General features: G+C 30.7%; 2 protein-coding genes across 2 annotated transcripts; both read left to right on the top strand.

Annotated features, from left to right (window-relative positions):
- Positions 1 to 1,441: 1,441 nt before the first annotated feature.
- Positions 1,442 to 3,627, top strand: AT3G22550 (NAD(P)H-quinone oxidoreductase subunit, putative (DUF581)). The gene is made up of 3 exons (NM_113154.4): positions 1,442 to 2,067; positions 2,219 to 2,952; positions 3,128 to 3,627. The coding sequence occupies exons 2-3, from the start codon at positions 2,225 to 2,227 to the stop codon at positions 3,201 to 3,203; spliced, it is 804 nt and encodes a 267-aa protein (NP_188894.2). The 5' UTR covers positions 1,442 to 2,067; positions 2,219 to 2,224; the 3' UTR covers positions 3,204 to 3,627.
- A 6,569-nt stretch (positions 3,628 to 10,196) lies between these two features.
- AT3G22540 (hypothetical protein (DUF1677)) lies at positions 10,197 to 10,954 on the top strand. The gene has a single exon (NM_113153.4). It carries the CDS (start codon positions 10,465 to 10,467, stop codon positions 10,795 to 10,797), a length of 333 nt encoding a protein of 110 aa, NP_188893.1. The 5' UTR covers positions 10,197 to 10,464; the 3' UTR covers positions 10,798 to 10,954.
- Positions 10,955 to 15,691: the final 4,737 nt, after the last annotated feature.

The raw sequence follows: 15,691 nt of genomic DNA, 5'->3' as shown, positions 1-15,691 counted from the left end.
ATTATTAATATGCTGTTTTAATAGGGGTTACAACTTTAGTTTTTCAACAATTGTCTCATAGATTCGTGTTATAGCCTTACTTAATAACAATTATAAACTGTAAAATATAAATATTTTATAAAAATAAAATTTGCAAATTTTAATATATATTACTTTTAAAAAATAAATCGTCCCGCGGTATACCGCGGGTTAAAATTTAGTCAATTTTTATGGAACAAGAATAAAACCTAAAACATTAAACTTTATGGACCATAGAGTATGTAGTAGCAATTAATAGTGTTTGTTTAAAGTAATGATTATCAAGTTTGCTCATACGAATTTATCACTAGTTTTGGTTTTAAGTAGTGATATTTTTTTCGTGTTATACATATATAATATAACAAGTGTGTAATGTCCACCCAAAGAGACTAGCCAGCTACGAAAGCAAAAGAGATATTCAGTTAAGATTGTGAAATATATTCGTACGTATGATCGTATCTCATTCCATTACGATTCTGAGCGACCGAGTCCACCCACACTTAGCTCCCATGCTAACAATATAGTCATCATCACCACCACAACGTACCTTAACATCATTACACGAGAAAAAGTATATATGAAATAATGATTTTAAAAGAGAACCAAAAGTTCTCGTATTCATCATCTCTATTTGTCTCCCGTTGAAGAAACTAGCTTAGTTCGTGTTTATATGAGTTACTCCCGTTGAAGAAACTGCGGTTAAGAGAAATTTTTGATGGATAAAGTTATACTTATAGTCACGATAAGAAGATATGATCGATAAATCCATATACATATGTGACATTATTTTACTAGCAAAGGATCTCTTTCTGTCTTTCATATCCCATCTATAATTTTAGATGAAAATGAAGTAGAATAATATATTTTGTTTCTACATTTCCATCTCCAAAACAGTCTTCTTCAATATCTTTCTTATTCACACCTTTTAAATATGTAATGTTATCACCTAACAGTAATAGACAATTTACTTAATCACCATATGCAAGTGAGAAGTACATTTTTCTTCTATATTAAATGACATGCAAGACGTAAACAACTTTGCAAACTTCTGTTTTGAAAACGTTTTAGTACACTATAATGTGAATTTCTAATCAAAATACGAAAAGTTATATAATACTATAATACTTAAAATAAATCACATATATTTCAATATTTGTGATAGTACATTAGTACTCCTCCATTGATAGATTAGTCGTAACTAGTACGATATACAACACGAGTATTATTCAACTTCTTTCTCATTAAATTTCTAAAGTTCCTTTTCTCTAAAATAAACAAATAAAATAATATAGAAAGAAAACTATAAGAAAATTCCAAAATAAAATAAAAAGACGAAAGGGTCAGTAGAAAACGACGTGAGTGGTTCCTTGGCATAACCCAAAAAGCAAAATAATAAATCAGCAAAGAATAAAAAGACAAAATTCCTAAAATCAATAATAATTTATACAATAAAACGAATTTAGGAAGTTTCACTGGTGAAGTGGTTTTCTTCACCCACTGATTTCTATTGTAAATCTCTCTCCCTCTATATATGTGATTCATATAAGTATTATTATTTGATAGAGAAGCTAAGTGTGTGTCTCTTTAGTGCTCTCTGTTTTCTTCTGCTTATGAAAAAACTTCATGGCGAATTTTGAGGATATGGAAGAGAATCAGTGGGGATGTTTTGTTTTCTTTTCTCTTTCTCAGTTCATCGAAACTATAACCCACTAAACATACAAAACCAAATTATTTATAAAAAGCAAAAGCAAACAAAAACAAATAAACGGATCAATTTCTTTCTTTTGTTTGTTTCTTCTTCTTTTCTCCAATCTCTAGTGTAACGTTTCATGTCACTTGATAAATAAAATATTTTAGGAAGAAAGTGCGAGAAACTCGGGAGTTATACAAAAAAATAACATTTTTGTAGAAAAAAAGCTCTCGTCTTTTCAGTTACTTTTCTCTTTTGTCACACTTTCATATTTTTTTCTCTAATCATGGAGGCAACAGAATTGCATTAGCTTCATTTTCTCTCATACTTCCACAACCTGTAACTTTCTGATCTTCCAGGTTAGTTCACACAATTTTGCATGATTGAGTTACAAAGTTATGATTTTTATGTGTTATTGAGTTACATGTTATGATCTTTTTGTGTAATTGTTATAAAGTTTTGATTGTTATAAAGTTTTGATCTTTTTTGTGTGTGTGTGTGATTGAGCAGTGAATTATGCTAAAGAAGAGATCAAGAAGCAAGCAAGCTTTAATGGCGGAAACAAACCAGAGTCAGAATCAGAAACAGAGTAAAACGACGCCGTTTCCGAGGCTCTTCACAGCTTTTAGTAGCTTTAAAAGCTTCACTGAAAACGACGCCGTCGCGAGTCCAACTTCAATTCTCGACACCAAACCTTTCTCTGTTTTGAAAAACCCATTTGGATCCGATAACCCGAAAACCCAAGAACCCGAAACCCGTCTCAAACTCGAACCCAAAAGAATCGGACTCGCCATTGTCGATTCTCTAATCCAAGACGAAACACCCGAACCCGGACCGAGATCCGGGACAATTCTATTCGGGTCTCAGCTTCGGATCCGGGTCCCGGATTCTCCGATTTCCTCGTCGGATTTCGGGATCAAAACGAGGAATTCTCAACCGGAGACGAAGAAACCGGGTTCCGAGTCGGGTCTTGGGTCTCCCAGAATCATCTCCGGCTATTTCCCGGCGAGCGATATGGAGTTATCGGAGGATTACACATGCGTGACGTGTCACGGGCCTAACCCGAGAACCATTCATATATTCGATAACTGTATCGTTGAGAGCCAACCCGGCGTCGTTTTCTTCCGGAGCTCCGACCCGGTTAATGAATCGGATTCGGATTATTCCCCACCCGACAGTTTTCTCAGTTGTTGCTGTAACTGTAAGAAGAGTCTTGGGCCTCGTGATGACATTTTCATGTACAGGTTTGGCTTATTTTCATATTTTTACATTTCAATTAAATGGTGACATTTACAATGTGAAATTTAATATAAATTATGAGAAAATTAATATTTAGAATGGCTAATTAATTTAATTTTTTAATTAATAATTTTTAAAAATAAATAAATAAGTAATTTTTGTTTTGATTTTAATTTGCAGGGGAGATAGAGCTTTCTGTAGCAGTGAATGCAGGTCCATAGAGATGATGATGTCAGAGGAAAATGATACTAAATGAAATAAGTTTTTATTTGAGCTATATATAAAAAAAAAGTTATGATAATGACTATGATTAATAAAACGTTAGATATGGTGAATTTTGTTTAGTTGCTTTTGTTTTGGTTTGGAGAAGAGTTTGGTATCGGTATCTATGTGTATTATGTGTCTACATGCATAATCATATATACATGTTTTACTTTAATGGTTACTTTTAATCTTTAATAAACAGTAGAGATCACAATAACTCAATTCCATTTGCGGTGTCAAGACAGAAAACTAAAACACGAGCATCAAAATTCAAGAAGGAGAAGACACATAATTCTTAGTTTCGTGTTTTGATACTCGGACATGTAAATTAGTCTATTTCTCGTCTTCAATGTTTGAAATCGTGATTTGAAAATCTCCTTAGATTACTAACTAGTCACCGAGCTATAGATGCATGTATGATTTTCTTACTATAAGTAACTATGTTTTGATATGAAGAAGATAACAAACAATGAAATGACAATCGAACAATGTAAAAGACAGTTGCAAAGATATGTCACATTGAGGATATTCAATGGCTAGTTACGTGGAAATGATGTTATAGATCAAGAAGCTCTATGTGTTTTCACATCCTTCTTTTGTTTTTTCTTTATCTAAGAGACAATGTGATATAAACAACTTGTAGTACTATTTCGAAGAGCATTACACTATTATATAGCCCTCATCTAATTTGAATTGATACATCAAAATCCTAATAATTTATGTCTTACTTGAGTGACTATCTTAAATGAGCACATTGAATTTTATTTGAGATAATAATTATACAAGAATGACTGACACCGTTTCGTTGTCAACATTAAAAACTCTGATTATTTTTTCCAAAAAATGATATAAATTAGTGAGGTACATTATGTTAACCATTAAAATTTGTATAAGATCCTCACCACTCCAATTATAAACAAATTTAAAGCAATTTTGAAAGCTTAGTTGACAAAAAAAAAATATATATATTCAAAAGCTTAAGCCTGTTAAGGGTCAGATTTTTAACATTCTGGATCATGATTTAAGTAAAGCCCGAGCCCGTTTCAATCATTCTTATTTTCGACTGACTTTTATATATAACATGAATTGCGCTCTTAAACGGTCTGGTTCAATCCACAAACAAACCATACTAAACCGAAGTTCTATATATAGTGGATTTCGTTATTATTATGTTTGAAGCTAAGCAATTGGTATGGTTACGATTGGTATTTCTACTATCATTGATTTATTTAGTTGAACACATATCAACTAGATTGTATTTCCATGCACTTAACCTACATAGACACAGATAACACTTATTACTTGTTATATGCTTAGGAATAGTTTACTAGTTTATGTTCCCGCAAGTCCGCAACTCGTAAAAGTCGGACCCATGAAGTCTTACAAAATCCAACTTTGAAGTCAGCTTATGGGCCTACGAGCGGCGGCGTGATTGGCTAATACACGTGGTGGGCCAGATAAAATTCTCTCTTTGACAATTTGTCCTACGAGTGGAGGCTTGATTGTATTTTGAGAGGTTCGTAATTAGTACATTTTTCATTACAGTTCCGGTGAACAATCCATTTGGTAAAAACTGTATAGATACATATGATGAAGTAATTCAAAATTCTCTAAAGCTTCCATGTCTTTAACTCAAGTTTTTCACTATCATATCAGCCAAGTCCGACTAGGCTAATCGCGGATGTAGATCACTCAGTTAATGTGACCCATGACTTTAATCCGGGTTCACAAAATCTTCAAATGAAAGCTTGTCAAAACTCGAGAAAGAATGAGATGTGCGAGAAAGCTCTAGGATAAGAGTTTACAAAGGCAATTTTAGTCCTTTTATATATATATATTACTATTATAGTGTTATCTGATCATTGGAAAGGTGCATGATTAATCCCAACCAAACCACGTTTATATAAGTGCAAATTTGCTTAGTAGTATTTTGAATGGACACCATATTTTATAGCATATCGAAAACAAAATCAAATAAACAAATTCGAGGGGTAACAAAGACAAACCCACATGCATTATGCATACATGTACACGTGAAAATTTTATTTCTGGCTACTACTTAACATGCGACCATTAATTGAATCTTATACTTCATAAAAAATAGTAAACAAAAGTTACTTAACAAAAAAAAAAATGAATATTAGCTCAATTAGGTCAATAAGTAAAGGCTTCTCTGTTCCGCTAATTTTGTCAAAACTCCAATCAAAGCGTCATTGTATTAATTATCAAATCACATGCATGCCCGAACAGGTTGATGATGATAATGAATTTATACAAAATTGTCAAACATATATTTATAACTGAGGTTTTCTTTCTTTGGTTAGACATTTTGTTCAGACAAAACATGTAACCGAAAACAAACTAGCATATGTGATTTACCATTCTTTTTTTTTTTTTTTTTGTTATCAAGATATCCCACAATTTGATTATTATCCATTTTAGGACATATATACATGAATGAGACATGTGATGGGTAGGACAAGCATTTCCATTTTGCTACAAGGTCGAGAGGTTGAACGGAACCCAATGAACCTATTGGACATATGAAACCTGTTCTTGTATCCACCAATCAATTTTTCTACACATACTAATTTTGCTTTTATGTCTCAAGATTTTTACTAGTCACACACAAAAGAATCCAAAATATAAATTTCTATATTCCCTGTATCAGTTCTATGGTGATCTTTTTATTATTATTTTAATTATCTAGTTGGGTTTATAGGCATCCCCACATGCATATAGGTATGGCCCTTTACTAAAACATCGTTGGTCTCATATGCACACATGGCAACTATAGCTGACTCTTGTTTCATTCACAAGATTCATATCGCTTTTAATTGGTTGTGTGATTCATGGTATTATCGTTTTTATATAACATTTTCATGTAATTATACAAGAGGAGGACATATATATATATATAGCATTCAATATCTACACCATTATAAGATTATATGTCACTCGACTTTAACCTCTGACAGTGAGTGTATAACTATATGATCTAATCTCAAATGTACACCTTTGATCTATTTACTTTATGTTCCTAATCTCTTATATAGTATTTATCTCCTAATAATAAGAACTGATTCTGACTTTTGTTTGTTAATGTAATTAATATGACTTTACTAGATCATCATTTATATTGGCCAAAGCTATAATCATTTGCAATCTTTTCTTTTCTTTAATTATGTTTCTTCAATTATTGAGCTTGATTTCAATTTTCGGAGAATATATGTAAGAAAGACCAACTTGGCCATGGCAGGCAACTATGTATATTATAGTATTAAATATTGTGGATGAGAATCATTATATGATTCACGTTGAGTGGTTGATTGAATGAGTCAAGTTTGAAGGTTTAATTAGTCAACTAGATACTAATGATGTTCTTAATTATGAACAGACTAAAATATTGGGGCCATTTTTAGAAAAAAAATTCTTCTAGCATATATTCGTACCAATCCAACAAAGTTGATTTATGTTGCCACCACAACCAATCACATTATAGATTGATTGGATTAGATATCCAACTTTTCTCATCAATAAATTGGTATGTGTGTATATATGGCTGACTTATTAACTTCAAATGATTTTCTATAGTCCACTATTTATACGTTTATGGCGATCATAAAAGCTGAATACATCCACATTTTAATTGATACGGTTACATCGATAGTATTAGTTACGAAATCTATTATAATGTTTATAAATACACCAAAACCTTGCACTTTCTAGTTAAGTAAGCGAAATACTAGGGATAAAATTAAGATTTATGTTAAACACTATACTGTAAATACAAAACGACATTCTTTATGAAAAAAGAATAAAGTCTTAAAACGGAGAGAATATATAAAAACTTTGTTAATCAATAGTTAAGATTTTGTTATGCGTGTGAAGTAAAACTCTATATAGGTCGATATGATTGTGTACATGAAATTAAAGTTAGTGACATGATTCTTGAAAGTAACTCGAAACCAAACCCACACGAGCATGGCTACAAAAATGTAGAATATGTTCGTCCTCATAATCATTGGTGGCTTACTTTTTCTTCAAGTAATTTAAGAGCACATCATTGACAAACAAAAAGCAATGAAGAAAGAAAGAGAGAAAAGTCTAAGCATGGGGAAAAAGATAATTACATGATGCAAAATCTAATGTTGTGTTAATTCATAAAATACTTTATACATGCATCATCCTTTTTCTATATATGACAGTCCACCATTTACAAAACTACATGACCCACACTCCCTCTAGGTGAACTCGAAGCCAAATATTCAAGAGTGTTAACCTCAGTATTTGAAACAAAGCCTCTTCAGTCTTCATAGAGCTCCTATTGTCCGACCGTAGCCATTCTTGGTTCTCTATTATACTCACTGGCCACTGCAGGCTGCAGTGAGCTTTTATGGTTTCAGTTCTATTTGTTTCTTCATATATATAATTACTAATCCTGTTTTGATTTTGAACATTGTATCCATCTTTATTTTCGGCTAAGCTTACATATTGTGACTAATAAATTTTTAACTTGCTAGAAGAATCATTAAGTCAAAAGCTAGCTTAATATCAGGGCTTGAGTTGCCACGTAAATTTCTTTCACCGATTTTGACTAAGAAAACCTTTTTTGGTTCTGTTTTTCTCCTTTATCATAAATTACACCGTAATTCGTTAAAAGGTGTTTACATGATTACAAATAGTGATTTTACTATCTTCCATAGTCAAAACCTAGCTATCCACATATAAATGAACTTAACCTCAATTAGCACGATACATGTTTTGAAACTTCTAAGAAACTAATGAAAAAAAATGGAAACCCCCATGCATACTTATGAGTTTGAAGCCTAAATTTAGTCTTAAAACCTTTAATTCATTGTTCAACCACTTGATAAAACATTATAAGGTTTATAGAGTAATACTATTATATAATAACAAAGCATTATGGAAATATGATTCAGAAAAGTGGTCAATGCATGGAGAAAAAAGTTGTCAGCATTATTGAAAGAAAACGTCGGAAGTAACGCTCATGCTCATGTCTTGTAACTCTTCTTGTTGCATCTTATTCTCAAATGCTTTATATTTGTTTAAGGGAAAAAATGCTCAAGTAGTTTCTTAGATATGTTGTATGTTTTCTGTAAATATATCTTATATTATTTACATGTATTATCCATTCTTATGAAGCCCACTTGACATGAATCCTAAATGAATTTTCAAAACACCCATTTGACATGGAACGGCTTACAAAATACAAACTCCTATAAGTATTAATGTTGTTAGCAAGCATATCAAAAATAAATATGATGCAAACTTATATGTGATGTGTTTGTTTTAGTATACATTAGTGGTGCATGATGACATGGCAAATATAGACAAATCTATGGCCGAAAGTCAGTCACAAGCTTAGTCAAGCAACTGTCGAGAGAAGACATGACAAATAGGGTAACTGAAATTAACTAACCCTACATTGCATTCAATTTCTCCTTTTTCTTTTCTTTTTTTATTTATTACAACAAAACTTTAACTGCCCACAGTTTATGCCTCGAGAGTATGCCATTGAATAAATTATCTATACTCCAAGACAAAACCTTTAACCACAGACCACCTTGTGTATATATTTTTCTAATTATGTAGTATTATTTAACTTTAGATTAGAAATTATTTAACATTAAATAAATAATAAATTTTTCTCAATACGTTTCTAGGTCTAAAATAATGATATATTCGAAAAAGTGGGAGTAAGATAGGCAGATTAGTTTTATCTAATTTTTCTTTGTTTTAACAACTTTTGTTTGATACAGTAATGATACTACTACATTATTAGCTTTTAGAACATCTTTTTTTTTTTTTGTGTGTGGCTAGAAGACTCATAGGCCTTAATTATTGTTCCTTCTTTTGGGGACGAGTGTGCTTGGATCTTTAAGCCGACCCATCTTTAAAGTTTGAACGTTATGGGAATTTCATATTCATATGTATGTATTTAGAAGACTACGTTTAGATTTACGTACGTAGTAAATCAAAAACCACATTTTTCCTTTTATTTCAGACACCACATTTGTATATATCATTCAGCGACAATTTATCTTGTTAATTCGGCAAGAAACATTCTCAAAAGAAAAAGAAAAAAAACTCCAAGCTTAGTGATTATAACTTTATAAGCAAAAACAACTATCTCATAAGTCATAACCCGAACAAATTCTACTTTGAATATACACGATAAAGCAAGAAAACTAACAATAAAAGCATATATACGAAGATATTTCATGTATATGTGTTGTTTATATATAGATAGATAATGGTAAGAATCATATGTATGTGTGTGTGTGGATATAACAATTTTGGAGGAGATTGAGAGAAGTGTGGTATAATTGGGTAGGTGAGGGACCCTCCTAAATCCAACCACCTTTGTCTCTATTTCCACCATCTCATGTCCCTTAGAACATGGAGCAAATTATGGCAACTCCTCTACCCTCTCTCTTTTTTCTTTTTTTTTGGCTAATTCTTTCTAATCTTCTTCATATTTATAACTTTTATAAGTTTTTGGTAATGACTGCTTTTATAAACCCATATTATAACTCATAAGAAAAACAAAAACATACGAAAATGTAACATTGTAACTTGTAAACACATTTGATTTTAAAAAGCGCCCATAGATTTTTCGCCAAATTCGTTTTCCTCCATTGCCATTGAGACACCATAATGTCCGAACATGGCTACGTAATAGGTTACTGAACCCACGATAAATTTATCTGACAACACCGGTGATTGATTAGAGATCTACACATAGATTGAGATTCAATGATTCATATAGGTTTTAGACTATAGAAATATTTTCATATACTCAGTATTTTATTAACTTTTATATATTAATCAGTCAATTAAAAAAACTATACAGTTTTTACGACCGTCCAAAAAAGAAAGAAAAAAATTTACGACCGCCCAAAAAGGAAAGAAAATAAATTCATGACTGCCCTTTTTTATTTGTGTTAGTTGTCATCGTTTTGTTACTAAATACATATAGTTTATATTATTTGAGAAAAAAACGAATGTAACCGTTAGATTTATTACTCTATCTGCCCAATTATACACATCCATCTAGAGTATTATATTAATTATTGAAAGTGTCGAGAGCCGGCCAAAAAATGCAACATATAAAGCATTAACTTGGTGTTTTCGTTACCCACAACATAAAACCATTCTCCATCAACCAAAAAAAAAAAACATTTTTTGTTGTTTGTTTGCATTGAAGCTTATAGGCTTCTTTAGTGAAAATGGAGATCGAATCCGTGAGATGTGAGTGTTGTGGGTTAATGGAAGATTGCACACAAGACTACATTAGTGAGGTCAAATCTAACTTCGACAACAAGTGGCTCTGTGGTCTCTGCTCCGAAGCCGTGAGGGACGAAGTGAGTCGCCGGAAGATGACCACAGTTGATGAAGCCGTCAAGGCCCACGTGTCGTTTTGTGGCAAGTTTAAAAAAGATAATCCGGCGGTTCATGTCGCTGATGGTATGAGGCAGATGCTACGGAGGAGGTCCGGTGAGTTGACGAATTCCTCTACGTCCAAGAAGTTTGGTAGATCTAACACCACCAAGTTGTACTGATCCATTTTTCTTCTATTTCGCTAATTACTTAATGTATAATATTTGATGCTTCTTTCTTCCTTGTTTTGTTTAATTAATGTCATAAATAATGGTCGGTGATATGTTATATAACTAATCAATTAATTTCAAACAGACTTGTCATTTAGTTTCCACACATGACACATTGATTCTTCTCTTAAGCTATTAACATGGTCAAAATTATCCAGGAGGAAACCATGATCTCAAAATTCACTAGCCATTGTTGAGAATATCTTGTCGTCATTTTTAACTTGTGAATTGAGCTCAATATTTTCATGTTATGTTATTTGTTTGGTAACCAAGAAAACCATTTTTCGGGTTAGAGAGTAGAGACCATAACATGTTAAGTTATCGAACTCGTAATTCTGAAAACTTTATGCATTTGGATGGCTAGCTATTATATCAGTTACTAACGCTGCCAAATTTTAATGACATTTTTCATATGTTGGTCTTCGATGGATTCTATACTCATTGACAAGTTCTTTAATCCGTCTCTTTCTCCACACAAATTATTACATTCGTCATTTCCTCAAACGTCTCTAGCGCTTCTTGAAGATGATTACACACTCATATAGAAAAAAGATGATTATACACTTAGTCCTCTCGATTGAAAAAAAACAAAATTCCTCTCAATTTGGTCATATATATATAGTCGGAGGTTCTACAAGACCACATTGAAAGTACACTTTTCTGATTTTATACCCTTCGACCATATCATCGTTTGCTGTAATTTCATTGAATATTTTGCCACAAAATTTCCACATTTCCATCAGACCAGTAAGTCTCCACAACTGCATCGGATAGAGCACCGAGCGTAACTATATAACCCCGTAAATCTCCATACCACCTATAACGGCAGAGGGTGCCAGCGTCAGAATTGGCATAGAGCTCAAACCAGTCATAGTAATCATAAGTTCTTAACGGTAAACCTTTTAAGTTGGGCTGAGAATGGGCTTTGGGTTCATCTAAACAAATGTCTATTATAAGTGATCACAAATGTAACTGAACTCATCAAATAGAGGCCTAATTAAGAGCTCCATCAAATGGACTTCAAAAACTGAAACTCTGGAAGAGACTTCATCAAATATCCATCGAATGTTTTTTATTCTACTTTTTATTCACACCAGCTATTGCCATTGAAACTTTTATGTCATATTTACTTTTAACTGATAACATATTGATAATCATAAATTAGATATATTTTAACGTTAACTGATTTTTTGATCCAGTGCAAACATCACTATAATGTTAACACTTACATAATTTAAAGTTTTCTATTCGACTTATAACACGTAAGGTACACAAATAAAATCGGAAATTTAGACTATATAAATATTCTTCTGTTCACACATATGTCAACATTTGGATTTTTTTCCGTGTCACTTCATCATATCCAAGATTTTATGACTATAGCTAGTATAAATAATATTTGGTCCGTGAGACCGTGACATATTTTGTCTTCAGGTTACATCCAATAGAACCAATACTAATGATACAAATCTTTTAAAGAATAAATAAAACTCAAAAAACCAATAAAAGTGTTTCTCTAAAATTCCCAAATATTTTTACGATGAATTGAAGTTAGTTATAAAACAGGCATAAAATTTCTATCAGTTTTAGGGGTATATAAGAGAAGTATAAATATTTGTGTGAAATAGAAACCTTCTTAAAATTTGGGTGAAAGAAAACCAAAAACCAAATTTATACATGTGGCCAAATTGATAATCTAATGGATACAAATCGATGAAAGGAAAAGAGAATCAGTTTGGTTCACAAAAAGCAAAATATTCCTTGAAATCTTCTCATTAGGAAAGACCAAAGAAGTTTTGTTGCGTCTATTTTTCCCCAATTTATTACTACCAAACATTTTGATGTCTCTATCTTCCGTACGTATGCAATTACATTATGTCCACTATTATGTTGATTTTATAAGCTGCGTTTTTCTCTCTAAATATAAGAAATTTGCACGACGCTAATGCAACACCTTTATGTGGGTACTCTTCATTATATAAGAAGAACTTTTCTTTATTTATGGGAATAAAAACTCACTTAACTGCGTATTATTACAAATAACAGTACTTTTACCATCAATTAATATACTAATTTAAACCTTAACTAGATTTTGACCCGCGGTACACCGCGGAGATAGTTTTTTTTTTCTAAAAATTATATATTAAAAATATTTTGTATAATTGAATAATAGATTATGTAATTGGAGTTTTTACCCTTAGTACACTGCCAGACGATTTGTTTTTTAAAGTTAATATATATTATTTTTTACCGCAAATTAGAATGTATATAAAAAGTTTGCAAATATTAATATTTTATAACGTCCCGTCAAACCCGTTCCGCTAAAAAACTCATTTATTTTATTAATGTTGATCTTACTAATGATATGATTCTACACATATATTCGATATGAGACGTTGAACCCACATATTTTTCGTCAATATGGTCATACTCGATTTTTCACAACTAAAAATTTAAATTTTAAGTTATATATGTTTTGTTAAGGTTGTTTATTTTGTTAACTTTTTAAGATTATATATAATTGTGATTTAATCCTTAATTTTAGAATTTCATCTGTGGTATATCGTTCCGTTTTAATATCGACCCAAACCCGATCTACGATATAACTTTGTCCCGAGAAATTTAACATTATTTTGTTATTTTCTTTTTAATTATATTTTTATTTAAAAGATATATAGTTTGAGTCAATTTAAAAGGTTGCTTTAAATGATTCTCATAATATATGGATTTAAGATTTCGTTAATATTATTGGTTAGATAAGAAATAAGGAATTTAATTGTTTTGCTATCTAAAGGGATTGGTTTAGATATTTGGTAACAATCGTTTTTGGTTAATATTTCTGAAATTAAATTCATATTTGGTAGTTATAATTTCCACAATTAAATTTAAAGTAATAGATTCAGTGGCATCCCATTGTAAATAAGTTCCAACTCCAAGATTTATTTCACAAAATAACTGCAAAAATGTATATGTAGATGCATATTTGAAACATGTTACAAAAATGACTCAAAGAATATAACATTTGTAGTCAATAAAGTTTAACAAGAAAAAGGTTCTTTTGCTATCTTTCTACAAATTAAAGATTATTAATTATTGAAAACTTTTTCACCTTTTTTTAATTTTCTTTAAAGCAGCACTTGTTCAGATTCCATTTTCCTAAATACACATGTCCTACATAAGTACATTTCCTAAAACTTTTTCTTCTAACACATATCAATCAGTTATCACAGTCATAATCACAATGTTTGTTCGTTACTATAAGTTCATAGGAAAACTTCAAGGATCCTACCAATCGAGTAACAATATACATATGCCTACTTGGTCTACACATTTGGTCTTATTATTTTTCTACGTAACAATAGTTAAGGATCATATATGCTATTTTCAAATACTAGTAATTACTAGTGTATCAAGTTTAGATATAATCTCATTTCCGTTATTTTACTTTCAAAGTAAATATCACTCAGAATATATTTGCAATGATATTATAACAGGTATACAAAATAAACTTTTTTCACCATTTATAATTTTAATTTTGGTTATGATATGACATCTATATATACATTTTTGCAGTCACTTTGTGAAATAAATTCTAGATTTGAGATTTATTTACAGCGGCTGCCACTGACATTTAATAATTGTTTTTGATAATTAGAAAGAAAATCTTCTAATTAAATATTTGACATTTAACAATTTTCCCAAAATCTCTCTACCTTAACTTCACGATTAATTACTAAAATAAAACTTCCAAAATATTTAATATTATTTAATTACTACAAAATTATCATTTTTGATATTGCTTTTCTACATGATTATAATCATCAAACCGTAGAGATATTTGATAGCATTTAATTACTACAAAATTACAAAATATTTAGACAATAATTCATAAACATATCATAAATAAGATCAACATTAATAAAATAAATGAGTTTTTTTTAGAGGACGGGTTGGCGGGACGGGTTTGGCAGGACGTTACTTAATAACAATTGTAAACTATAAAATAAAATTTTTTTGTAAATATATACAATTTACAAACTTTTATATATATTAATTTAAAAAATAAATTGTTCCCGCGGTGTACCGCTGGTTAAAATCTAGTTGAAGCTTATACTCATAGCTACAAATAAAATCTTGTAACATAATAATCGTAATTTATTTTTAAAACCTACTTACCTTGATAGTTTCAGAATCACATTATTTTAAATGTTACTTTGGAGACCTCAATCAAAATTTCATAAGTTATAGAAATAAATCGGGAAAAATGTCAAAAAATGCGCGAACTTTCAAATTTGGGATGAAAAAAACATGAACTTTCGAATTGTCATTTAAATCACAAAGTTTCGTTTGACTTTTTAAAAAAATTGTCAAGTTTCGTTGACTTGGTCATTTTGGGCACGTCGTTAAATTTTCGTTAACGGGGTTAACCTTCTGTTAAAAATTTCTGTTAAATCGAAACGACGTCGTTTTGAAACATCGTTTTGGAGCTTCCAAAACGACGTCGTTTCGTTAGAAAATAATGATGCTAAATCCGCATTCACATGAAATCGAACATCTGACCTATTGGACTCCTAAAGGATAATCTACCGCTGAGCTACGAGAACAGTTAGATAAAAAAACAAACATAGCATATATATACTAACAAATAAAACTACACAATCACTTGAAAATATATACAATAAATTATAAATTACAAAACTACAAAAAACAAATATATACAAAGTTTTTAAATATACCTACCATACATATATATTTTGAAATTTGAAATATTAATTTTCTATATAGATGTTTTTTATATTTGAGAAATTATTTTTAGTTTTCAATTTTTCTGTATTCTAAATATAAA

This window comes from Arabidopsis thaliana, chromosome 3, assembly GCF_000001735.4.
Source record: "Arabidopsis thaliana chromosome 3, partial sequence".
Classification (NCBI taxonomy): domain Eukaryota; kingdom Viridiplantae; phylum Streptophyta; class Magnoliopsida; order Brassicales; family Brassicaceae; genus Arabidopsis; species Arabidopsis thaliana.
Note: the sequence above shows the minus strand (reverse complement) of the source record. Positions and strands in the feature narration are given on the sequence as shown.